This window comes from Hydra viridissima, unplaced genomic scaffold (genome assembly GCF_058129835.1).
Source record: "Hydra viridissima isolate aposymbiotic clone 2 unplaced genomic scaffold, HvirCarnegie_v1 scaffold_6, whole genome shotgun sequence".
Taxonomy (NCBI): Eukaryota; Metazoa; Cnidaria; class Hydrozoa; order Anthoathecata; family Hydridae; genus Hydra; species Hydra viridissima.
This window is the reverse complement of record NW_028324305.1, coordinates 9,970,119-9,997,982: the sequence shown is the minus strand read 5'-3', so window position 1 is coordinate 9,997,982 and position 27,864 is coordinate 9,970,119. Positions and strand designations below refer to the sequence as shown.

The window sequence follows — 27,864 nt, the reverse complement described above, 5'->3', positions numbered from 1 at the left end:
GAACGATGTGAAAATTTAATGTTGTGACAAATTTTGGATATTTTTTAACTGATTTTTTTTCAAAATACAGATGTAGCGAAAATTTATTCCAAGAAAATATTACACAGGAGAAAATTTCCAGAATAATAAAAAAATACTAAATGACTTTTCTAAAAAATACTCATCTGATAAATTTTTCCATAAGTGGAAATTAGCTTAAACTAATATGTTGGCGCACTTGATTTCTCTAATTCGAAAATTCAAACGCTCTTATCTCTACCTCATAACAAGTTTTCACTTTGTTGTGTTTTAGCTGTCAGGAACAAACAGCTTTAGTATACTATTTAGTATATTGTAAGATGTTGTAATATTTAAAGGCTTAAATATTACAACATCTTACAATATACCAAATAGTATACTAAATTTAAATGACTATAAATAGCCACTAGAATTAATTTAAACTTGCATAAATACCAACCATAAAATTCAAAATATCCTTCATTTCCCTCATTTGCGACATAAAAAGGTGCATTTCAAATATCTACAAGTATGTCATTATGTTAAATATCTAAAATCAGAATATTTGCTTAACGTACAGGCAATTAGTAAGCTTTCTCGTCACTAAACAATTTTCAAGGCCACGTTTAATTGACATGTTGTTTATTCAATAACAACGATAATAATTTAAACTAATGTTTATGTTTAACAAACTTTCAAATTACCCAGAATTCAATGGTCAGTATCGAAAACGACTTTGAATTCTTCGTATTAAAACTGATGAATTATTAAATGGAAAGTCTTGCATATAAAAACATTTTTTTTAGGATTGCATACTCAATCAAGTAACCATTCTTTCCAACTATTCATTTAAGCTATTAAAGCTGAAAATGTGGAATAACCAAAACTTATTCCATAACAACATTGTTATAGAAGTTCATGTAGTAGAAACATCAGTTTTTACAAGAGATTGTGCTGAATAACCACCGTGGAACTTGCTGACCTACAAATACAGTGTATATATTCACTATTTATCACTAAAACATTCCAATTCAATTTATTTCCATTTATATTTTAAACAATTGTCATAAATAAAATTTATAAAAAGACAACAACAAATAAAACAAAAATAAGATACTTACTATAGCTTTTATGTAATCTAAAGATTTCTTCTCTTTACCAGAGCAATTCTCAGATTGGTAAGGTGGAGCAATACTTACATCCTCTAATGCTATTATATTTGCACCTGACCAACTACAAGGGATTCTAATTCAAAATTACAATGATAAATTGTTTAGAAAATAAATTAATACTGCAAAAACCATTTTAATGATATTCCCACAAATAATTTTTTTAGATATTCATATTAGAACTTACAAGTAAAAAAAAACAAAACCTAATTTAAATTACAGTTAAACTATAAAAAAAAAATACAATTCATTTCTAAAGAATTATCATGTGACTTCAGCATTTCTGTCAACAATACTGAAGTTAAGACAAATTTAAAGCAACTCCTACCAAACAAGAACTGATCAGTATACAACAAAAAAAGGTTTTAACAACAAACAAATACTTTGAAACAAAGATGTAGTAAAAATGCATATAATACACATTTTTGTTAGTGATTAATAAACAAATGATGAAACATTTAATCTCATTAATAATCAATGTTCAGTTTTAACTTTGCTATCTCATTTGCTTTAAAACCGCTGTCTCAATTACTTTAAAAAACTAGTAACATAAACCACTTTCTAAATTGCTTTTTTTAAAAAGTTTATTTAAATTTATAGTTTTTAGATCATAAAGTCTAAAAAACTGCTAAATGCTTAAAAAAACTAATATTTAAAACTTACGTCTTAGTAATGAAATCAAACAAAAGTTGGCCCTCTGCAGAAACACCAATACCAACACGTTCTTTGGCTGATCGTAATCGTTTTTCAACTTTTTCCTTGTCAATATCTAGCAATAATGGTGGCTCATCTTTAGGCAATGATATCAAACTAAAGTTAGTTTCACTTATCATGTTTAGATTTAAAACCACTACATCATAATGTGATTTCTTTTTTGAGTTTGATTCTTTAAAAAATTTTGTTAAAGAAATTCGAGAAAACAATACTTTAAGTTGCACTACAAATTAATTATAATAACCATAGTACCAAAAAAAAATTTGTGTGGAATGACTCAGCTCCTATGTTAACACTAACTTAAAAGAATATTATGACCTAATAACATATATATACTTAACTGCACTTCTGTATTATTACAAATATAAGCCCACTGTCAGTAATTTTTGGTAGCTGTCAGAGAATGTTCTGGACAATGCACATTTTCAAATAAAACAGGTATTACTCATTTTTCCTTTAGTGCTCATTAAATTGTTTTTAAAACCACTTAAGTTATCTTAAATTAGCACACTAGACATAAAATCTAATCTTGAGTCCAACTCCATTGCAAGCTCACGTTTTGTTTTCTCGTGTTTAAATACAACTTGGAAACTAGACAGTATGCTTATCATACATTTTTTGAATTGATATGTTACTATTCAAGAAAACAGTATTCATTTTCAGGATGTTTGGATAAGTATTTATTTGTTTATTTCAGCATGGTTTGAAAATAATATTAAAGTAACTTGTGGGTTTATTTCAGTGAAAAAATGAAACAATTAAAATTTAAGATTTGTTGTACCTCTGGTTAGAAAGGAGCCAAGAATTCACTGATAACTTTTATTTTTATGTTTTTAATGTAAAAGATTTTAATTGATTTGTAGATTTTAAAACTATAAGATGCATAGATTTTAACTCAGGAAGGTAACATCCTTTACTTATTTATGATACTGTAGGCTAAAGTTTTATAAAAGTGTGATGAGATTATAAAGTTGGAAAAGGTTTTATAGGGAACTGAAAAAACAAGGTGATTGCTTTAAACAGATTAAAACACAATAGATTCTTCTTTAGGTTGATTGAGGAAAAACTGAAAGCAGGCATCTTTGATGGCCATTAACTTTCTTTCAACTCATCATTAATTCTTAACTCACAAACTGCTCACTGAAATTGAAGCATCTATGTACCATCATTGTCAGGAAATTATTGAGTAACCAGAAATTTATACAATTGTAACAAAATGATGCAAAACATGCTCTCAGAATATGTAAAAATATGTAAACTATCTTCATAGAAGTTTGCATATATTTAAAGAAATAAGGAAAGGTCTCATCAAAGATGTTTGTGAAAAGAAATCAAGACAGCTGGAACAGACTACTCATAAAACCCTTTTTGTATAACTATGATTGCTTTATTATAGAACAATCAGAGAGATATCATAAAAATAGTTTCTTTTAAAAGCCATAATTATGAAAAATTTCTGTAAATGCACTAAACATAATAAGAGTAATATTTGCTTTTGTATAAGTTTATATTTATGTGATTTACAATTAGCATACATGTAGTCCTTAAATCTTTTCATGTTCTAATTTTTTTCAATTGTAATGGCCAATCAAAAACAAAAACATGTTAGGAAATCTTTATGCAAAATCTGTATGCAAAAATTTTTAAATGACTTTGTTATAGAAGAGAAGAAAGTGTGTTGACCATACTTTTGTAGCAATTAAATTCTATTTAAGTTCAAAGATTAAATTGGTTTTTTTAAATAAGAATATATGAATTATTATGTCAATAATTTTACAGCTTTAAATGGAATGGTTATTTATAAATAAAACGTTTAATGTAGTGTAGTGTATAAGTATAAATAAAAAGCCTAAAATATTTTAACAAAATATTTAATTAAAAAGATTATATAGGTTTAGTGGTGCAGCACAACAGCCGAAATTACTACCCAATTAAGATTAATGTTAGATTTTAAAATTCTATATACACTTTACTATTTTTTTGCTGAGTAGAAAAAGATACTTATAATCAAAGCTTTTGTTTCATCATCGTATCCCATTACTTCACCTTCAAACTCTTCGCCAAAATTAGTTTTACAAAAAACAATGGCACCTGGGGGAACGTGGTTTTTTTTGTCAAAATTATACACATTACCAGCCGCCATTTTCTGCTTGCTAAATATTAATTCAAAAAAAAAACCTCATCACAAATGCAAAGACAAATACCGGGTACAAGTACGGCTCTCAAATTTTTTAACTTTAAATTCTATTATACTTTCTGTAAGTTTAAGTGACTTAAAAATTACACGCTCAGCTGCATTACCATATTTCATAATTTAATTTTGCATAAACTAAACTTTACAAAAACATGAAAGTATTTCACACTAATAATAGCAAAAATTAGCGTGCTAAAGTACGCATTTTATGGATTCAAAAAATAGTTAGTACAACATATTGAAATGAAGTTTTACTAGGAAGAAGCAAAAGATAACGAATCTTTTCCTTATCTTTTGCTTCTTCCAATTCAATTCCAGGTGTTATTTCAAAATATTGGTGACGGGGGTCTTTTAACAAATTAGATAAGTATTCTTTTTTTTTTTTTGACCTTTAATTTCATTTTCGATAGAACTAATCTAAAAATAATTATTTAGAAAAAATTTTAGTTTATTGCAATTTTGTATAAACGATAACTGTTATTCACTCTCAGCCTTACCTAAATCTTAATGTAGACTGCCCCCACACTGACTACTTTTTTTCATTTTTCCATTTCTCTGCAGAAATTTGAAACATTTTTTTTTTAATTAGAACATTTTTGAGCCGTAATAAATTTCAGTTCACGGTGCATAGGAACATGCTCTAAGACCTTACAAACCATCACCAGAAACTTCTTTTTTTTTTTATTGTCATCAGAAAACATTTCCTCATTCAAAAAATGTAAACGACAACTTTTTTTAGAGGGGGCCTGGTGAGAAATCACATTCATCAGGGGAGTGCCCAGGAAATTTGTTGTTCAACATAGGTAACTAAGAGGCATAGGGTATACTCAAATTTCTAGTATGTTGATACTGGTGTTGAATGAGGATGACTTGCAAAAAATTAGGGTAATTGGAGCTAAACCAACCCCGCCCCGACCGCTAGCTGCCGTCTTCCTAGAACTACGTCTCCTTTAATCATAATTTTTTTTTTTTCTATCATAAACTAGATCAATATTCATCGGCAGATTTCATATTTCATCAAAAAATCTTTTTTCGTTTAAGATTTATAGCCATGCGAAGCTTAAAATTACCCCCATTTACCCCCTGAAATAACTTTAAATGGTCATCATTTTTAAAAGAAAAAAACTTTTTTGATGTAATTTTAAATCTGTCGATGAGTTTTGATCTAGTTTAATGTAAAAAAAGCAAAAAATTGAAAAGGGTTTTTAGGAACCATACCCTAGGGAGGACTCGGGGGATCATTTCGAACACGACAAAATCATGCCCTTGCCCCTATTTAGATTTTCAGAAATGTCTGTGAAATTTTTCTTTTAAAGTATTTAAAAATATGTTTGTTTAACATTGAAAGCTACAGTCGGATAAGTAGTTTTAGTTTCTTTCTTATTACATTTTAATTGAATAAAAAACAAAGCAAAGAAACCTTTAATTATTAACAATTAGTAAAAGCTAGCAGTTGCTAATTGTTAATAGTTGTATAATAACTTCTTGCTCGCGTTGACATACGAACTGAAAACTATGCGACTGTTTTATGAAGGTAATTATAACTATATTGATGTTGAATTTACTTTAGTTAAAATTTAGTTAGGTTATTTTAGTTATTATAGTTGCTATACATTTGGTATGAATTTTAGGCCTGAATACCAGAGTAATCAAGAGAGAAAATGTGAATGTTTTATTTTTGAATATGAGGAAAATCAAAAATGGAAAAAGTATTAACCCCTATGGTTGAATGTGTGTCGGGAAAACTTATTTATCAAGGCGCTGAAGATGTTTCATATAAACCTGCAGAAGGAATAATTTGTCAAGATTGGTATGCCCAAGTGGGATAAGGAATTCCACATCCTTGTAAGAAATTAGAAAAATAAAAGGATTTGACTGCCATTGTAAAATCAACATCCCCAAAAACGCAAGGAAAAGTTCTGTCCAGTTCTATCAAAGATTTAAGCACAAATGACTCAGGGAACACCTTAGCTTTAAAAACTTTTGGTCCAGAGCAACTCACTGTCTCTTTCGGAAAGACTGAGGTTAAGAAACATTTCTTTTCTTTAGATTAATCGAACAAACCTCATTCAAAATTACATGCCAGGTAAGTTTTTGTGAATTAAAAATACTTTTAAAAATAAATTTGTTATGAGTTTAAAGCCAATTTTTGTAACAACTTCATTATGTTTTCTAAGTAATCGCAACATGATTGAAGTTGCAAAATTTCTGAGAAGTGAGACAGGACGGAAAAGTGTGGAATCTGGTTTCATTATTAATCTAATTAAGAACAAGGAAATGATTGGAAGATTATTCAATAGTGATAAACTCTATTGCTATTAGAATTAAATGAAAGCTAAGAGGTATGTAAACTATTACCAAAAAAAATATTTTTTGATAACGAGATTGCGATCTCTATCAATTATTTTGATTTTTAATGGATGTATAGTTAGAAGAAAAAGATACTCCTATTGTGTATTTCAATGACGTTGGAGAGCTTGTAGCAATGGTACTTCATCACAAAAGTGTAGGAACAAATGATGTTTATATCAAACTGGGTTTAGATGGAGGGCAGGGATTCCTTAAAAGTATACTGTCAATAACCCTAAAACCAGAATTAAAAGGTAATGAAGTTTCAGAGAAACTGAGCAAATGTGACGGATATGCGTCCAAAGACTTTAAAAATTCAAGTGTCCACAAAACTATTATATTCGCCATTTTGCTTTCATTGAACAAAAAAATACCATAATTTGCGTTTAATTTTGAATAAGTAGAACATTTCATCCTTATATTACACAGTATCTGAAGATCTAAAGGTTTTTCTTCAAATGGTTGGAAAACAAATTGCAACATCAAAGCACTATTGTTCTTATTGCATGATGTCATCTCCTGACTTTCAAAAAGATGAATGATTATACTCTAGAGTCTTTGTATAGATTGTACGACCAATGGATGGTTGATGGCGCAAATTTAAAAAAAGAAAAAAAGTACGCAAATGTTGTTTATCCCTCTTTGTTAACAGGCGACAAAAATAAAGAATTACTAGAACTTGTAAATATTCCTAGTCTACATATACTGCTAGGTGTTGTAGACAAAACTTTAAAAGAGATTGAAAAAAATTAATTCGATAACAAGGAGTGTGGGTTACAGTTTGTTAACCAATATCTGTCTAAGATAAACATCTGCAGAGTGCCCTACCAAGAGCAGCATCGCTTGGAAGGCAATGCTTGCAATAAGTTGCTTTAAAACATAGACAGCTTTGAACTGCTTTTTTCAGTTTCCGCTGCCAAATACATAAAGATACTTAGAGATTTTGAAAAAATAGTCAATGGTTGCTTTGGAAAATCATTAAGCTCCACATGTCAAAGATTTAGAGGAGTTTTCTACAAGCTATAGAAATCTAAGGGCTGCATTTCGTTTGAAGGTAGACATAGTTGAGCAACATATTATCGAATTCATTGACATAAAAGGGTGGAGTCTTTGGGTGAATTTTTAAATTTGATAAAAAATAACTTATAATAATAGTAATTAAATACTCTAACTCAACAGTTGAATTGTAAAATTTGCATAAACTACGACGAATATTTATTAAATAAACTTGTATTTCTTTTGTACTTCTTATATTCTATAGGCTTAGGTTACTAGACCGAACAAGCTCTCGAATCCATTCATCAGGATTTCAATTAGTTTGGCGAAAGAGAAAAGTTGAAGAGCACAGCCCAAACTATATAGAGGTGCTAAAAAACGCGGTTGTTGCTTACAACTACAAGCACTTTTAAAGTAGCTTTCTGTTTGCAGGAATGTAGTTTGTAAAAAGTAAACTACTAAACCTCCTATGAACAAACGTTCAGTATGATTTTGAAATGTAAAATGTTAATCATAATCTAACCATAATTAGCAGAAATTTTTTTATAATGTAATAAGTGATTGTAGCAAACCGTACTCGACCCCTAATAAAACCCTTTTCAATTTTTTGCTTTTTTTACATTAAACTAGATCAAAACTCATCGACAGATTTAAAATTACATCAAAAAAGTTTTTTTCTTTTAAAAATGATGACCATTTAAAGTTATTTCAGGGGGTAAATGGGGGTAATTTTAAGCTTCGCATGGCTATAAATCTTAAACGAAAAAAGATTTTTTGATGAAATATGAAATCTGCCGATGAATATTGATCTAGTTTATGATAGAAAAAAAAAAAATTATGATTAAAGGAGACGTAGTTCTAGGAAGACGGCAGCTAGCGGTCGGGGCGGGGTTGGTTTAGCTCCAATTACCCTAATTTTTTGCAAGTCATCCTCATTCAACACCAGTATCAACATACTAGAAATTTGAGTATACCCTATGCCTCTTAGTTACCTATGTTGAACAACAAATTTCCTGGGCACTCCCCTGATGAATGTGATTTCTCACCAGGCCCCCTCTAAAAAAAGTTGTCGTTTACATTTTTTGAATGAGGAAATGTTTTCTGATGACAATAAAAAAAAAAAGAAGTTTCTGGTGATGGTTTGCAAGGTCTTAGAGCATGTTCCAAATCACCGTGAGTAAACCATCAAAACTAATATTACCTAAGTGTTAGGCAGTTATTTTCATGAAGTAAACTTGTACCAGCCAATCCACATCATACTATTTGGAGACCCACTCGTTAAACTTTAATCCGAACAGTCTTAAAACTGATACTAGAAAATTGTTTTAAAATTACAATTCAAATTAAGGTTGATACTTTACGAACATTAATTTCTTATATTTCTTATTCTGTATAAATTCTTACTTTAAAGTTCCTATTTTAGAAGTTTATCCAATAGTGGGTTTGATATAATCTTGCTTTATTCTAGGAGGCATTTTAAAGAGTTTTTACAGTTTTTAAGTGAACAAAGTGCAAGTCTACGCAATACGTACCATTATCATTAAGTGTTCACTTTAAACTGTGAAAAATCATAAAATTCGTCAATTTTTATTAATGCTCTAAAATCGGCATTTGTGGACTGATTTTCTAATTTCAAAGGAAACAGACGGGTACCTCGAGTTGTTTAAACTGGTGTTCTTATGACTTTGTCATTATTCAACTGTCGACTAAATCGATTTTTGTATTTTTTTAAGTCAACCAAAATCGACTAATACATTTTTAAAGTCGACTAAAAGTCGATTTAGTCGAGATATTTGAATAAAAAATTTTATTATAACCATACACTTTAATGTTGCTTGACAGCTTACTTTTTAGATGGTATGAAACAAATAGAACTTTAAGAGAGTAAACAAAAAAACTAGGTGATATGTAATACTGTTATAATAATACATGGTGTTATAACAAGAGCATTTTTTTGTTCGATTTTAATTCTTCTAATCTACTAGATGAATTAAAATCGAATTAACAAGCAGAATAAAACGGAAATTACTATCACAAAGTAAAGAAGAAAAAAAAACAAAGATTGGCATTTTATGTCTTCGCTCAACAAGACACATTTTTCAGCTAAATCTGGTTTAAACAATGATATATATTTGCAAGGCACGGTCGTTCAGAAGCGACAAGTTATTATACGCAAGCGCAGTAGAAACTTTAAAAAATTCAACTTTTAGTAATGGCTACGGTCCGTAGAAACGGGTTAGCAGCACTGATCTCTATAATAACTGGATAGCGCATCTCTAATATCAAAATTCACGCCAAAATCGCCATATTGGAAAGCCCCAGAACAATGAAATCTGATATGTGCGATAAAGCGATAAAGCGATAAGCCGAAAAACAGAACTTAAAGCTTACGGGATTAAAATTTTTGGGGCTTTCCAATATGGCGATTTTGGCGTCAAAAAATAAGAAGTTTTGCACGGAGTTGCGCTATCCAGTTATTATAGAGATCAGTGGTTAGCAGATAAAAGTATCGCTCAAAAGGCGATTAAAGTCCACTTGCTAATTTAGTATAATTGATGCGAAAATTATTCCGATAATAAAAGAATGTGGTAGAATAATTTGAAAACATTTAAAAATAGCAAAACAGATTGTTTTTCTGTTTTCAAAAACAATTTTTTTTAAGTGCTAATACACTAATGTGCAATTTCAAAACAGTACGAGGCAGCCATGCATCCTGTGTAAAGTAGAAAAAGATGTGTATTTTTCCTTTTAATCGCAATCAGCTAGATAATTTAAACGAAATTTCACTTCATGTTTATCCAATAAAGTACTATGTGCTGTAAATATATCACACAAATGTGTTAACCCATTTTCGAATTATTCTATCAATTCTAATCAGATATCAGATGAAGGTGTCAGATATATCAGTTAAAGAAGCAGAAGGTTCAATTTTGAAAGGTTTTATTCACTTTTTCTTTTTCCTTGTGATTTGTTATTGTTTTAATAAAGTTTTCATCTACTTTGAGCTAGCATAATTCATTTTATTTTACTTAATCTAAAATATTAGATCTATATTTACATCTCAAAGGTAATCAGTTTTTTCAGTATCCACAGTGCTGTTAAATTTGCTACCCATTTAACCCCAAAGAATGTTGGAGTTAAAAAGTAGGGTAAAGCGGGGTAATAAAATCAGAGGGGCAATAGGATCAATTTTAGAATAGTCTAATTTAAATTACTTAATGCAGTTATGTAAAAAAGAAATTACTTATTTTTACATAGTAGAGATTTACTTACTAAATCAGGGAGTAGTTTAAAACATTTCTTGGGTTTACAGCTATTTTTTAGCCATTATTAATTTGATATTTAATATCGATGTTTTTTACGGCAGTTCAAAGGCTTGTTCAAAGTTAATGATAAACTTTACCGAACTAAGTTCTTTTAAGTTTTTAATTAAAAAGTATATATCCTGTTGTTTGTTTTTATTTTTCTTGAAAGTAAAGTAGTATCTAAGTTATGTAAGTACTTTCTTAAATTTACACAATTCTACTTAAGTAATGTTTTGACATAAAAAAATAATTTAAATGTCTTATTTTTTTAGTTAAAAATAGCGAAGTCGTTGAGCCGTCTAATAAAGGTTTACATATTTTAAACATATACCTTTAAGATTAGCTTACACAAAAAAAATTTTGTATTACTAGCAAAAGTAAGACTTAATTTGAGATGCTTGTATCTAATTTTTAATATTTTTGTTTAATTAGAGTATAAAACTTTTATTTAAAAATAAGTTGTTCTTAATGCCTCTCCCTGACGAGTAAAAATGGCAAAACTTTTTTTTTTTTTGTTTAAATAAATCTTGTTTATATTTTTTCTAGAATGGTTCGAACATACCAAAAGTTTAAACTATTAATAAATATATTAACAGGTTTTTAATTTCATATAATAATCATTTTGTGTTTGAAAGTTATGATCAAGTAATATATACAACCCCCTCATTTTGGGGAGGGTAAAAATTTCACATGATCATAACTTTTTATCACTAAAAAATTATAAGATCAAATTTTAAACCTTTTGATAAATTTAAATGTGTTATAAGATAGTTAAAAAAATATTTTTATTAGCTCATTGCCCCCACCTATGGGGCAATGGTGTCAAAATTTTGGGGTATTTTAGTTCCCAGGCTCGAGTTAACACAATATTTTGCAAAACATTCTCATTTGACATTTGGATTAATATACTAAAGTTAAAAGCTTGCACATTGACTAAAATTGAACTCTATTAAACATCAAAAAAAATCCTGTTTCCCCAAATTGCTAGTGTTTATTACTATATAGCTGTAAATTCTGTATAAAAAGTTGTTCACCTTTCACAAAAAGTGTTTTTTTTTTTTATTAAAAGAATTTTTGCTTAAGATTTTCTAATATTAGTTTATTTCTTAGAAAGTAATTTAAAGAAAATAAAAAGTTTCTATTAACTGGAGATAGTAGTGATCATTTAAGTAGAGATAAGAAGAATAAAAGGGTGTGTCATTGCATAGTTGACATTTTATCCAATGCCAAAGGCACTTTGATTACATAAAGAGATGATATTTAAGTTATCAAATGGAAGTTTAACATTTGCGCTAAGTCTTGATCAAGATATATAGATTGAATATACCTGCTCTTATTGCCCCCCCTTTTTTTTTTTTTGCAATTTTTTTTTTTTAGCTTCAAACCAGTATTGGCACTATAAGAAAGCTTTTTTTTCAGAATAAAGTGGTATGCCTGGTATAAACTTATGTTGTCTGCCTTAAGGGGAAAAAGAAATTTAAACTTCACAATAGTTATTTATTTCAATAGAAAAATCTAAAAGTATATAAAAAAAGTGGTCTTAATGCCCTCCTTTGCCCTATATATAAAAGTATATATTCACAGGAAAAACATATTTTAGACTGTTAACAAACAAACTTAATTGAGAATATAATTTTTAGAGACTTATTAGTGATTTCAAAAAGTTAATAGATAGTAGTTCTCCAGTTATTATATTTAGTATAAAATAAATAGAAAAACTTTATGTTAAAACACTTAAGCATTTAAATTTAAACTATGTTTAATGAAATCGCTTGCCTTGCTAGTTTGAATGCTAATAGTTTACTCCCACATATATTTTTTAGTTAGATATGGATTAATAATTTCTTTAAGTGACTTAAAATGCTAGTAAAAATTTGTTTAATTAGTCGAAAATCGTATAGTGAATTAAGTAGAAACAACATCTGATGAAACTGCAGGGTGACTACACATATCAAATTTGAAAAGACACTTATCTATCATCAATTTTGTTATGGAAATTTGAAGAAAAAAGTAAATACATTTGCATATTTCCTAAAAACAAATCTTATTTTACAGTTTTTGCTAAATGTGCATAAATTTTCTAATTAAATGATTTTTTTAAGTGTGAAGTATTCACTTTCCTTGTTGTTCTTTGGGAACATTTAGTTTAGCATAAAAATTATGCTTAACTAAATGTTCCCAAATAGCTTCAAACATCAGAGCTTCTTAATAAGTTTTAAGTGATTAAAATCTTGTAGGAAAAAGAAATGTTGATAAATATTTGCCTCATTGCCGAGTAGAACTAATATGTCAAGTCTGAATACTTTCATGATAAAGCAATTCTTTTGTAATGCCATTAACAAACAACATTTACCATCGCTTTTTTGTTTCCAATTGCATTATTGATTGTCAAGTGTTAAATCAGCTCTGCTCTTTTTAATTCAGTTTTTGGGAGATTACAGCAAGAAGCAACAGTCTAAATGAAGTTAAAGATTTACAAAACTGAAAAAGTTGGCAAAACTGAAAAAGTTGGATTTGGAAGCATTTTATCCTCACTGTATATCATATCAAAATAGAATAGCATGAATGCCTCCCAAAAAGTCAATATATTTTGTAATTAAGAAACTGTTAGTTAAATCCAAAAATATTCGTAAAAAAAATAACATTTAGGGTGTCTAAATAAACGCCAATATAACACATAAGTACAAAAAATGAAACGTTCATATTATTGACCAAGCAATATATCTAAAGAGACACAAAATGTCATCTTTTCTGGCACAGCAAGCACTGGAGGACTTTATCAGCCAACGATCCAAAAGACTGTTCTCTGTGAAAGTCACAGGTAAAAACTTCTCATCCTAAACAGATGGATTCAAAATCAACATTTTAAACTCTTTCTAAAACTGAAATCATAAAAAGCATATCTCAGTTGCATAAGAAAATGATTCAAATAAGATAAAGATTATATCAAAAAGTTTAAAGTTGCACTTTTCTAAGTAAATTAACATTCTTGAATATGCTGATTTGTTTACACTTTTAAAAACACATAATCTAATTTTCTGAGCTTAGAAATTAAATAATTTTTTTTTTAATTTAGATGAGTTTTTATAATATTTAAAACTTTTATCAGATCTTAGCACTCAATTTTTTCTTCTTGTAAATAAACATACAAACACACACACAGGTACATACATACGTACGTACATACATACATACATACATACACACACACACATACATACATACATACATACATACATACATACATACATACATACATACATACATACATACATACATACATACATACATACATATGTATGTATCTGTGTGTGTGTTTCTTTTACATTTTGATATTTTTGACCTTCTGAATTGGGTTTAATTGCTATTCGATTGCTTAGGCAAACCAATAGCAAGAATTGTTTAGTTTTTCAGGTGTTTTTTTTTTAATTTTAATTACTTCTCTTCTCACTTCTTACTCTTACAGGTTTATTTACTTTTGCTTTGTATTCATATTTTGTCTCTTTATTGTTTGGTATTACAATAAACATTTGTGTGCTATTTCAGGATCAAGGACATATTGATGCAATGTTTTTAGCTGTTTGGCAACTTTTTACTGATCAACTTTAAAGATAAAATTTTTTAAAATTAGCTTGAAGTTCCCTTGAAATACAATTTTGGTGAAATTAGATTAAAAATGTGCTCTAAACAGAGTGGTTAATTTTTAAAGTCTATATATATATATATATATATATATATACATATATATATATATATATATATATATATATATATATATATATATATATATATATATATATATATATATATATATATATATATATATATATATATATATATATATATATATATATATATATATATATATATATATATATATATATATATGTTGGACCAGTGAAAAGTTGCCAAACAGCTGATGAAACATTGCATCAATACATAGAAGTTGTTCATGAATATGAAGCAAAAGTTAGAGCGGATCGCAAAAAAACCTGGAAGAGTAAGGAGTTTCCTGTTATTGGTTTGTTTAAGCCTCTGCTTAAGCAAACAAGTTACCAATTCATCAAAATATATACAAACATTAATGGCAGTTGAGAAGATAAATAATATCAAACTGTGACAAAAAACTTTTTTTTTCATGAATTGGTTTTGACAAGGCTATATGCTTATTAAAAGCCTTAATTAAAATAAGAAATGTTGTTAAATAAATGAAGATGATGATGATGAGATGATGATGATGATGATGATAAATAAATGAAGATGATGAAGATGATGATGATGATGATGATGATGATGATGATGATGATGATGATGATGATGATGATGATGATGATGATGATGATGATGATGATGTACATTCTCTAAATCTGACAACATGACATGGATTACATATTTCAATGTTATTTTTTTTGGTTTATTCCAATAGGATAGTTTTTTTTCCCAACCAAATATCCACAGACCCTGTAAATAAGATTCAATATTTTGTAATGGATTTTCATCTAAAAGTAATAAAACTTTTTGGATAGATCTTGTGAATAGCCATCAAACTTAACCACATGCATTATGTAGTGTTTATATTATCATGAAGTAAATTAAGCTAATAAATTAATAAAAAAACTGCATATAAAGTAAAAGATTTTATTTAAAATTATTAGAAACATTTAGTAAATTTTTTAAATAAGGACAATTTTTATTTCACAAACGATATAAATAAAATGTTATCAATTTAGGACAATTGTTAGATGTAAATTTTGGACAAAAAAAAAAATTGAGTGCTAAGATTTTTTATAAGTAATAAAAAGTTAAAAGATTCATATAAGTAAAAGTAGAAAGACTTTTAAGTTTTACCGCTCAAAAAAAATGTAAAAAGACTTCCAAATTTGTAAACAAATCAAAGAAAAAGTTTTTTTAGGTAGATCCTCTTCAATCATAAAATAATATTCCCCTTTCATTTTACTGGGCTGTTTCATGCAAGATGGTTTCTGGAAGCACCATTGGCAGCCTCTTCTCCATGCTTAGATTTATGAGCAATCAGGGACATGATCAAGTATGGGTCATTTAATAAAACAATTTCAACTGCAGCAATTAAAATTTTTAAAAATCATTTATGGTTTCTTACAGAACGAAATGTTGTACTTGCTATATGCGATGAAACGCTAGACAATAATACAAGAGAAAAATTTGCTAAAAAATTATTTTTATACCCTAAACCCTCAAGATTAACATTGGGAAAACCACCTTTTCCAAGCGTTAACATAACGAAAATTCCAGAGTTATGGGAACTGGTTGGACCTCAAAGTTGGATTCTAATTCAACAGCTAAATCTATCTGCAGTAGAAACAGAATGGATGCAAGTTAGCTCAAAGTAAATTTTTCTCTTAATTGATTTAATTTATTTTTTTTAGCATTTAAAATATTTAAAAATGCCTGTATATATTTTATTTTAGAGATTGGAGTAATTTTTCAGGATATCGAGTCCTAAAAAAATTCATAGAAAAGTTAACTTTAGTAAATGATTGTGCTGAGAGAGGAGTAAAACTTATCCAAGACTTTACACACATGTGCCAAGATGAGGAATTAAAGCAATGTTTGATGCTTACAATTTCAAGTCACAGACAAAAATTTTCAGTCAATACTAAAGACAAGTTGTCAAAAATTGTTTAACATGTGTTATGTAATAGTTAAATTGTAAAAAGTTATCTAGTTTCATAAATTTATTTCAAGTCATAATTTTATGTTAAGTTAATTGATAAAAAAAAATTATTATTAAAACATAATTTTAAAATAAAAATTTTAAAAAATTGTAATTTTTATTTATAAATGTGCTAAAAAAAAAAGCTTTCTAAACCCACAGATGTGCATAACTATGCATAACATAATAAGAAAACTATTCCTAATTGTATATTTCTTCTGCTGTCGATAAAAAACTAGTAAGCCTAATTACGTAAAAGCCGGGTTTTTTTGAGAAACCAGGTCAAAGTTTTAAGTTAAAAAACTTACAAAACAACACCTACAGCTGTCCTAATAGTCTCTATTTTGCTGAATTATTGTTTTAATTAACACACAAATGTCCCTATTCACTTAAACAAAAAAAAAATAATAATAGTAATAATTAAGGGCGTTTAACTACTCATAATGTGACTTTTTGGGGCAAAAATTCAACTTTTGAGCTCGTTGAGCGGGGGTCTAAAATTTGAGCAAATAAGTTAAATTTTGTTTTTTACTAATCACAGAGTACACCCACAGCACATGAAAAACAGTGTCTTTTAATTTTCAAAAATTAGGGGCGTTTGACCTACCCTAATATTTATTAGATATCTAACTCGTGCGTACGCAGTGAAGCAAATTTTTTGCCAGCCTCAAATGACGCGCGATCATAATTAAAAGCAAAACAAAAATATTGTCAGTTTAAATAAAACGGCTACCGGTGTCGTACAAATTTATTTCCCCCATAAATTTATTTCCGTGGCGCAAGTTCCAGTTACTAAGGAATTAAAATTATGCGGCTTGCGCATAGAATTGTTTCCCCAAGGACGTATTAATAGATGGACGTTCAACGCATTGTTTCATAAAAAAGATATGCGTGTTACGGTATTGTTTAGATAACAAAAGCGAAATAGGTGATAATTGCGAAACCGGGGAGTATTTTTATTTTTTTCGACGTCGGAAAAAGATGGTCTCGACTATCCAATAAAAATATTTTTAAAAGTATTTTACTGAGCATCCATACATAAAATGAGTATGACAGAAAACTTTGCTATTAATCAAGATTATTCTTTTTTGCTTGAAAATATTGATAACCAAATTGAATTAGTTGTGGATGATTTTATTGAGATAGATCTTGAAGAGTTAGCGGAATTGTTATCAGAGGATTTTGAATTGGAGCTCATACCACCAGCAATTCCTACAAAGAAGCTGATTGCAGAAGAAACCAAAATGCTGAAAAAAACAGAAGAACGCTTAATAACTAAATTTACCTGTCTGAAATGTTACAATTAATATCTTAGAGAATCGAATTTTAAAAAGCATGAAAAGAAATGTTACATTGCTACTAAAGGTGTGCTTATACTCACATGTTGTGGAGCTTAACGCCTAAACGGGTGCTAATTTATATTTGGAAATACTCCCAGATTATGAAAATATTGTAATAACTCTTAATTTTGATTTTAGAAATTATTCAAAACTGTAAATTGTTGTAATGTACTATTGAACTTCCATATAGAAGAATGCAAGTTGTCTTTATTACATTTTTTACATATACTGGTGTAAGAAAATGTACACAGTTAAAAAATGGCTAGTTAAAGGTAATAGATGATTGACATTTCTCTTTAACCTGGGTTCCATTACAGCCAAGTTAGTATGGTAGATGGTACTAAAATCACAACAGACTTCTAAACATATTAATGAACAACCTTTATGTCTAATAACTTTAAAGTTTTCAACTGTATTGCCTTCTCTCGTTTCAATTATTCCAACATCCTCATTTGATGTGCTTCGGAAATTTTTAAAATCAGAAAATTTATTTCTGATTAGAAAAAAAGGTAGTGGAAGTCATTATTACATTTACAGATGTTTATGCATGAAATGTTGGAGAATATAATATTAGTAGATTGAAGATTTAGTTGATCTGGAAGAGATTTGTTAATATTAATGGATAATGGCACTTCACGATTTAAAACAATTAGACTCCACATGCCATTTGATTGGCGATAACTATTGATTTTAACTATTACAAAATAATTTTTGTTATTTTCATTGTAATAGTCAAAACCATGCTTTGATGCAAATGCTTTTAACTGTTGATGAATACTTATCGCATGTACTTTTTTATTTCTTCCAACTCTTGTGAGTGTGTTACATACATAACAGGTTTTTGTGTGTTCAGAAAAAGTGAAGAATTTATCATTCCTCTCAACTTCAAAGCCTTTTTTTGATTTTAAATCTAACCTGTATAAGACCATATAACATGATTTGCATAAATATTCAGGATGAACTTTTTGATAGTCTGAGGTTGTATCCAGCTTGTAAAAGCTAAGAATTGCTTGTTTATAGATAACAACAGGTTTTATTTGATAGTGACTATCCTGCTTTATTATGCAGCCACACTTTTTACATAAATGTTTTAAATATTCCTCATGAAGACTCATTATTTATCCTGTAATGAGATAATAAATATGAATATAAAATTACTTCTTTTGATATAATATTTAGAAAAGGTTAAAAATAAGGCTATACATCACTTGTAGAAGGCTCAAGAATATGCAACTAAAAGTATGCTCTTATCATTTTTATTATTTCTGTTGTTACTATTAGTAACAACAGTAATAATTAAAAAAATAAGATCATTATAACTTAAAGTAGCTCTACATGACAGTTTAAAAATGCTTAAACAAAAATGCTCATTAAAAATACATACTTTATATATCTTTCCAACTCCTGAAACGAATAGTATTTTATGAACTTTAAGATGCTTTTAGTTATAATACCTCTAGACAAAATGCAGTTTAGGTATCGAAAGTAAGAAATTTTTTAACTAGGTCGTTCACGAAAAAAAATCACAAATTCAAGAGAAAAAAAAAAGCGAGGCAAATAAGTTCGACATTTCCGACAAAAATAAGAAATACTCTCTGATTTGAACCTTAAAGTGGGAAGCATAATCTGAGAGTGGGGTGAAAAGAGCACTAAAAATATCTTTTTCGACCTTTAAACTATATCATAGCAGGTTCAATTTAATAAGGAAAATTTGTTTCACTTTACTCTATCCATTCTAGTAAACCAAACATAGCCTTTTTGCAAAAGCCTAGTTTTAGACGTCAAAGTTTAAACACAGCTAAATTTTTATTAAGCAAAGTTCATAGCTCAAATCAACCTTTTTCAGATTTGTGAACTATTCTTGATTAATTTTTTTGTCTTTTATAACCATAAGCTTCAGTAAATGCATAATTATAATGGGTTTACTGAGGAAGGTTTTTTGACGGAAATTTGACGAGTAGAAGTCGGAGTATCTGTATCATGAATTTAGAAAATTGACGGTAACACGCATAGTTTTTGGCTAATTGGCGGCACCTCTGATCTATAACAATGCGTTGAACATCCATCTATTAATACGTCCTTGGTTTCCCGAAGTAAATTTATTTCCGTAGCGGAAAAAAATTTGCAGAAAAAAAAGAGAAAAAAAAAACTTTTTTATTTATTTTCCAGGTAAAGAAGGTAATTTTAAAGCAGAATTTTTTAACTCAACAGTAAAATAGTCACTCCATTTAAGGAGGGGAAGCGCAAAATTCCTGAGCCCATAGATTTTTGGGGCTGATTTTAATTTTGTTTATATTTTCTTAAATTTATTATACCAACCCAGACAGCCTCCCGTTAGAGGCCCAATGCTGGCCCAGTTCCGCTTGCCACAGCGGCGCGATGCCGGCAACTGATCACGGCCCAATGTCAAAACGGCCAATGGCCCAGCATCGCTAGCCAGCACTGGCCCGGGATCATTTTCCAGCATTCGTCCGTGATCGTATGCCAGCACTGACCCGTTACTTTTAACCAATATACATTCACTAACGCACTATTATTAGCCATTTCTAATGTGATATCGCACAAAAAGCAAATACAAAAGTAAATATTTTTTGATATTTATTCCAGTTCAAATTGACAAAAATAATTTTAAATAGTACAGATATTATTGATAGTTTGAAATAGTGCTATTTATCAAACGGGTTTTTTCGTTCTTCTCAAGCCTTTCGTCCACCATTTCGATCTCCTGAAAGCTGAAAATACTCTTCAGCCAACGCTCAAACTCTTCGCTTGATGCTCCCGAAATTAAATGATTTAGTTTTACAGCACCTAAATGCAAACTTTAACTTGACAAAATTATAAATATAACAATGGAACACATACAAATAAATATATGTTAAATAAAAATAAAGATTTCTTTTTACCCAATAAAATCTTTTTCTTCTTCAAGTTTTCCACTGAAATAACCAGCTCTTTTTTAACAGCTGTAAAAATCAGGATCTCTTAGAAATTTCATTCTTAAAATTCTAGCAAAATAAAAATAAACATTTACAAATATTACTTAAAATAACTGAAAGTATAAATTCTAAGCATATTACTACTAACCAGTGCAATGAAGTGTTCCTTCACTCACTTTGGCAAGAATCCGTCTGACAGATGAACATCGATTGAATGTCAATGAAGACCCTGAAAACTAAAATTAAGAAGAAAAAATTAATGAAACTGCTTATTTTAACAATAGGTTAATGTGCATTTTATTGCATATACATACATATATATATATATACATATAGTTATAGTGCATTCCAAAAATGAGGAGAGTGACCATTGACGAAATAATTTAATGAATATAATACAAGTATCAATAAATTACAACCTTAAAAGTTATAAATTACAACCTTTAACTTAAATTCATGACTACATTGTAGTGTACATATATATTAGGGTGGCCCTTACTTTTGAAGTTTTAAAATATCATTGTCTGACCCCTCAGATGAGTTCCAATATATAAAAAAATAATTCAGGCCAAATATGAGCAGGATTGAACAATATTTAGAGGTGGCTCAACTAAGCTTTAGTTTTGTGAGAATACCAAAATCGGCGAAAAAAAATTTCAGGTTCTTTTCAATAAATGATTTTGAATATTAAATGAATAAATATATTTCAATCAATAATTTGAACTAGATATCATGTTTCAATAATGTACTAATCTAAAAAATAATTAAATATAAAATTATAATAAATATAAAGGTAATAACGCATAAAAAAATGTTCTTCAATATATCTAAATAAATAATTTATAATTTTCCTCAGTAATTTTATTAATTCATAATTTTCTTCAGTCATTTTTTTCAGTAAACAAAACTAAACATGTAATATAATTTAATATTAGCACCTATTGGGCATCTTATATAATATTTAAATAAATCTTGTGCTAGTTCTTTGTAGCCATCTTGTATTATAAATTTCTTCTTCTACTGTTGTTTGTTAATTAATCAAAATAAAATTTCTATTTAATAGTTATCAATAATCACAGACATTAGCAATCAGCAAAGGTTAGTATGTCAATTTAATTATAAAATATATTATGTTATATATATAATTATATGAGGGAGTCTGTATGACTGTAGATTTCGTTTTGTATTATTGCATGGCATGTCAATGGCATGTGTAATTTTGTAATTTGTTTATGCCAAAAATTGCATAGTTTAATATTATGTTATAATATTATGATGATTAGTATAAATCTGTTTGGCATTTTCAGATGGCATTGGGTTCACAAATTTATCTTGTTAGCCCTGCTGAAAGAATTGAAGGTAGTAAATTGCCATCAGGGAAGCAGGTTCTTGGTCACTTTCTACATCTCCACAATGTTTTGAAAGAGGATATTCGAAAGACTGCAACCCACGCTATTGAGAAAGTTGAAGATTTCTGGTTTCGAGCTAAAATTCCAACCTGGCATCATCAAGATTCCATCAAAAAGCTTGAGCAATTATTCTTCGAGTGGAAAAGTCTAAAGAAAAACAAGAGCCGCAAGACCGAGACTCAACAAACAAATGAAACCGCATTTTCAGCCGCAATAGAAGAACTGTTCGACATTGCACATGCTGACGCCATGGAGCTAATTGAGAATCAAGAAGATAAGGTCTTTCTGGAATCTCAAAGAAAAAAGGGACGACCTGGCTGCATGGGCGGAATCGATAAGGTTCTGCTTCAACAACAAAAAAAGCAGAATGAGAGAAAGCAGATATTGCAAAAGAGAGTACATCGATCTCAACTTGATAAAAACACCTTGCTAGATAAAGCTGTGTTGGAGAGCAGCAGCGCTGATTCAGAAGAAAGTCAGTCTGAACCTGAAGATGAGGATCCAGTTCTAAGCACAAGTACTGTTACTCCTTCTTCTTCATCACGAAAGCGAGGACGCCAAAGTGTTGTTTCACCACAGCTGGCATCTATGCTTGATAGAAATAAAATGAGCGACAGGGCTGCTATGATGGTCATCGTTGAGGCTTCGAGGGCTCTTGGACAAGACGCTGAATCACTCGCTTTGAACAGATCAACCATCCAACGACTCCGTCGGAAACACCGACAGCAAATTGCCTCCGGAATCATTCAACATTTCAAGCCAAATACTGCTCTTACAGTACACTGGGATGGCAAGCTGATGCAAGATCTGACTGGAACAGAGAAGGTGGATAGGTTGCCCATTCTTGTCACAACAATGGGGAAGACAAAGCTTTTGGATATTCCAAAGATTCCTGCAGGTAATACATAATGGTATAATATATAATGGTATAATATATATGCCTACTTTTATTTTAGTTAAATGTTTTTATAAATTTCGAAATCATTTATTATTATGAAATGTGAATGTGAAATCATGTCAGACAAACTTTAATAAAGACTACTATAAATTACTTTTTAGGCACTGGACAAGACGAGGCCAAAGCAGTCTATGATGCTATCCGAAAATGGGAGCTGGAAAACTTTGTCCATGGTATGTGTTTCGATACAACCTCTTCCAACACCGGTCGGCTGTCTGGCGCTTGCGTTCTTCTCGAACAGCTACTAGGGCGGCCTCTACTGCACTTTGGTTGTCGACATCACATCATGGAACTGGTATTGGCTGCTGCTTTTTGTGTCTGTATGGGACCCAGTAAAGCTCCGGAAATACTCGTTTTCAAACGATTTCAAGCACAGTGGTCATCCTTTGACCAGGAAAGTTATGAAGATGCCTTTTCGGATGATGTTGCCTCAGCTGAACTCTCCGAAGTCAAACATGTAATCATTGTTTTCTGTGAACAGCAGCTGCAAGATCATCAGCCACGAGATGACTATCGCGAGCTGCTCAAACTGATGCTCATCTTTTTAGGAAGAAAGCCAACAGATTGGAAGAATTTTCGAGCGCCTGGGTCAATGCATCAAGCTCGATGGATGGCGAAAGCCATTTACAGTATAAAGGTTTGGCTGTTTCGATCACAGTTTAAGCTGACCTTGCGAGAGTCTCGTGGCCTCCTACGTGTGAACATATTTCTTGCAAAGGTTTATATCACGTTCTGGTTTTTGGCGCCTCTGGCTTACAAAGCCGCTAGGAATGATCTACAACTTATTCAACAACTCCAGGCTTACCCTGATCAAGATATTGGTGCCGCAACATCACGCAAGCTTGCGGGCCATCTTTGGTACCTGTCAGAAGATTTGATCCTTTTCAGCCTCTTCGATCCAGAAGTGGATTTCACTACGAAACGCGAAATTGTTAAAAGATCATTAGAACAGGAAGGAGAAGAAGTACCTTTGAAACGTGTCGTGGTGGACTTGGCGACAGTACAACAAAAGACGCTTCCTGATTTTGTCTCAAAAAGAAGCAGAAACCTGTTTTCTATTCTGGGCATGCCAGATGGATTCCTGGCCGAAGATCCTGAATCATGGAACAGGAGAGATGACTTCAAGGTTGCAGAGGCAATCGTGAAATCCCAGGCAGTAACAAACGACCATGCAGAACGAGGAGTTGCCTTGATCCAAGATGCAACAAAGTCTGGCCGATTTAAAAGCGAAGAACAGCTGCAATATGCTCTGCAGGTTATCGAATAGAACCGGGCAAACTTTCCGAATGTGAAAAAATCCACCTTACTTCACAATTAACTAGTTCAACTAAGTGAAGATGTGTAACTTTGTGTATTCTATTGTTTCTGTGTTTGTCTCTGTAATTAAGAACTGTTTTTAGTAGTTAGAATTAATTTTCTGTATGAAACTGATGGCAAAATGTGCTGAATTCTGTCGCAGACATCAAAAATTCGTATATGAGAAAACTTTGACGGCGTTGAGCCACCTCTAAATATTAATATTTTTTTATGAAACTTTACACATAATTTCTTTGTATGAAATGGAACCATTTAAAATGGTCAGACTGAACATTGCTCTTATTTAATTTTTTATCATCATATAAGGGCCACCCTAATATATATACTAAAAATACCAAAGTATCTCAAAAATCTAATGCAAATAAAATATGAAATCAAAAACAATTCATTAAACATTTATGGAAATCATTTCTATGCCAATTACATTTACCAAATGTAATTTCTCCATATTTCTTCAGCAGCTATTGAACGCATAAATATAGACAATGTTGTTATAAAACTGTTATTATAAGAAAGAAAATTACTTAAGACACAAGTAAAATTAACCTAAATAAGTTAAATATTTCAATTACTACCTCATATAAAACTATGTATGAAATAAGCATATTGATTTTGTCAGTAATAATGTAAGAAAATAGACTTAGTACAGATTTCAACAAATTAAATTATAACAAGTGAAGTAAGGGTGAAACAACAAAACTATCATTAACTTGTTGAATACACACTTGAGAATTCTGTCATCTAAAATTACAATGTGTTTAACTTTATCTAAGTGTGATACTAAATGTGATTCTTAACAGACTTGAATCACACAGGTTTTTTAAAATTAAAACCTTGCAAAAGACACAAAACTGGCCAAAATGATATTTTGCTACTTTTAAACACCACCACCAAAAATAATCACCACCTGCTTGATATGCAACTATAAAATTGTGTTGAGTTTTTTAAATAGGCAAATCAGGATGAAACAGACAGAGAATACACATTAAAGATGACAAAGCAGTCAGATTAACACTAAACTGAACAGCCCAATCAGCTAATAGGGTAGTCAAATCTGATGAGAATATTTCATCATCATTATTATAACTAAAATTTAAATATGACCAAGTTCAGTTTCAACATTAACATTGTTATCTGAAAATATATTAACAACAGTTCCAAAAACTGAGTCATTATTATCTACAACTTTTTCACTTATAGCAGGAAAATTGTCTTTTCTAGATATGTATGAGGGGGTAACAGTTATCTCACCAAATGAGTTTTGTAGATAAAATATTTCACAACTGATATCTTCATTAAATATTTGTTGCAAGCTTTTTAAAATAACTCTAACTATATATGTAACAGAACAATACATTATCCCGAAGTTAAGATGGAAAAATATATAAAGATTTAATTTGGATGGTTCACTCTTATATTGAATTGCTAAAATGAGAAAAGTAACAATTGACAAAGTCCTTTCATGATTATAATGTAAATGACAATAGATTACAACCAAGGTCACTTAAAATGAGTTTAAAACTAACTTAAATTAAATAAGATTATTTTAATGACAACTAATAATAAAGGAGCATATAATAATAAAAACAAAGATAAATTAATAACAGCAAAAACAACAACAAAAATAAACATAATAACAATATATATATATATTGTTATTATCTTTTCTTTGTTGTTGTTATGCCATTATTTTGTTATCATCTTTATATATATGTATATATATATATGTATATATATATATATATATATATATATATATATATATATATATATATATATATATTATTAAATTAAATTACAAACAAACATTAATGTCACAAAGTGACATTACCATTAATATCTAGTATAATTTTTTATTTTATCTAATAACTTTTTGCTAGTATCAATAATCTAGCGAAAATTTATTAGATAAAATAAAAAATTAGTATTGAGAGAATTCGTATTTATTAAAGTTCATATATTAAATTTATTCAACTCTCATACAAGATGTCATCATTTAATATATATATATATATATATATATATATATATTCACACACACGAACATATATATATATAATATAAAAAGGATTTTTATTTAAAAACTTGATTATCTTACAGTTATTGTGATTAAAACTTTATCTTATAACCTTAAAATAGCCTTTTCTTTGACCATTTCTGTTTTATTGTTAAATCAATATCTTGCATGAATGTTATTCAAACTGTTTAACATAAAAACATAGCTAACCTTTATACAAAATAACTGTAATGACGTGTGCTAACATAAGTGAAATTTACATTATTTACATCATACGACATCTAAACTTTTTACAGTAGTATTTACTACTGCAAGAGTTAGGATGTAGCAATTGCAATTCTAATTACAACATAATTATACGTTTTAAAAAAAAAGCAACATTTTTTTTAAAAGCAAACGTACATTTGCTATTATTATTACAATACGTTTTGTAATAATAACATAATAAAAAAACAACAGCAAAAGCAAGAAATTTGCGAAATATATCTTGTAGGCATTTGTCTTCGCGTCTATAAAATCATAATGGATGACGCAGAAAATATTCAAAATAATGGCGGTAATGGCAAAACGACATTCGGCCAAAACTCTGTAGCCCCCACAATCGGGCCATTGTTGGCCCAATATCAAATGCCATTGCAATGGCGTACGACTACTCGCCAGAAGCATGCCAGACTCGGGCCAGTACTGGCCCGTTACTAATCTTGTCGCCACGGCGTGCGATGATTCACCGGAATTCTGGCCCAGTGTCGTAGGCTGTCTGGGTATGTCCATAAAATCTAACCGAAAAATTTGTCCGATATAATGGCGATTTAAATAGAAGTTTTCTTAAAAACCTAAGATAGAAAATACAAAACATTGTTTTCGTTAAGAAAGTGCTGTTACATTAATGTGTTTAGCATGGTAGTTTAGTATTCTTTCGCTAAAAGTATTAAATGTGGAAAGCTTTTGCTTTTTACATTGAAAATTTAAAAACATCTAAAGTAAGGATATCTTTTGAAATTTGGAATATTCTAACATCTGAAGCAACGATATTTTTTAAACAGACGAATTTTAAAAAGTTAATTACCGGAAAACTTAGTAATGTTGACAATAAACAAACCGAAATTTGCAGGCTCTGTAGCCTGCAAATGTGACAGAAATTGTTCGATAAGAATGGTAGTTGAAGTTGATAATCGTACTAAAGATATCAAAAAGTTATACAATCATGTTAAAAAAGTTATATAATCATGTTAACAACTGGTTCCCGGCACAGCCCTTCAATTTCTTACTTCAATGATTGTGTCCTGATTGTCAATGATTAGTTATTTTCTATTTAGCTAGTGCAAATATTGTGAGGAGGGAGAAAAGTTAAAAACAGCGAAAAGGCATACATACAGAAACTTATTCATCATGTCATATAAATAAAACACGAGAAAACTAATGAAGCAAAAATAAAAAAACAACGATTAAGAAAAGACGTACACACAGAGAC

At 29.5% G+C, this 27,864-nt stretch overlaps 3 protein-coding genes, 1 long non-coding RNA gene and 1 pseudogene across 6 annotated transcripts; 2 read left to right on the top strand and 3 right to left on the bottom strand.

Annotated features, from left to right (window-relative positions):
* Positions 1-52: 52 nt before the first annotated feature.
* LOC145190696 (protein LSM12-like) lies at positions 53-4,077 on the bottom strand. Its single transcript, XM_080067584.2, has 4 exons — positions 3,882-4,077; positions 1,830-2,052; positions 1,119-1,242; positions 53-979 (listed from the first exon to the last, which is right to left on the bottom strand). Exons 1-4 carry the CDS (start codon positions 4,021-4,023, stop codon positions 914-916), a joined length of 555 nt encoding a protein of 184 aa, XP_079923710.2. The 5' UTR covers positions 4,024-4,077; the 3' UTR covers positions 53-913.
* Positions 4,078-9,971: 5,894 nt separating this feature from the next.
* Positions 9,972-16,441, top strand: LOC149886967 (uncharacterized). Its single transcript, XM_090089530.1, has 3 exons — positions 9,972-10,356; positions 15,846-16,089; positions 16,172-16,441. The coding sequence occupies exons 1-3, from the start codon at positions 10,305-10,307 to the stop codon at positions 16,386-16,388; spliced, it is 513 nt and encodes a 170-aa protein (XP_089945656.1). The 5' UTR covers positions 9,972-10,304; the 3' UTR covers positions 16,389-16,441.
* A 928-nt stretch (positions 16,442-17,369) lies between these two features.
* On the bottom strand, positions 17,370-19,773 carry LOC149886966 (uncharacterized; annotated as a pseudogene).
* A 568-nt stretch (positions 19,774-20,341) lies between these two features.
* Positions 20,342-26,867, bottom strand: LOC149886964 (uncharacterized). Of its 3 annotated transcripts, none has more exons than XR_016453598.1 (4): positions 26,506-26,867; positions 20,841-20,928; positions 20,660-20,761; positions 20,342-20,575 (listed from the first exon to the last, which is right to left on the bottom strand). It is a non-coding gene; the product is annotated as an uncharacterized LOC149886964 (long non-coding RNA). The 3 variants fall into 3 exon arrangements; XR_016453597.1 differs by having other exon boundaries at positions 20,342-20,564; positions 26,506-26,864; XR_016453599.1 differs by lacking the exon at positions 26,506-26,867 and adding an exon at positions 21,134-21,736 and having other exon boundaries at positions 20,342-20,564.
* Positions 21,756-24,528, top strand: LOC149886965 (uncharacterized). The gene is made up of 3 exons (XM_090091288.1): positions 21,756-21,790; positions 22,000-22,999; positions 23,161-24,528. The coding sequence occupies exons 2-3, from the start codon at positions 22,000-22,002 to the stop codon at positions 24,324-24,326; spliced, it is 2,166 nt and encodes a 721-aa protein (XP_089947414.1). The 5' UTR covers positions 21,756-21,790; the 3' UTR covers positions 24,327-24,528.
* Positions 26,868-27,864: the final 997 nt, after the last annotated feature.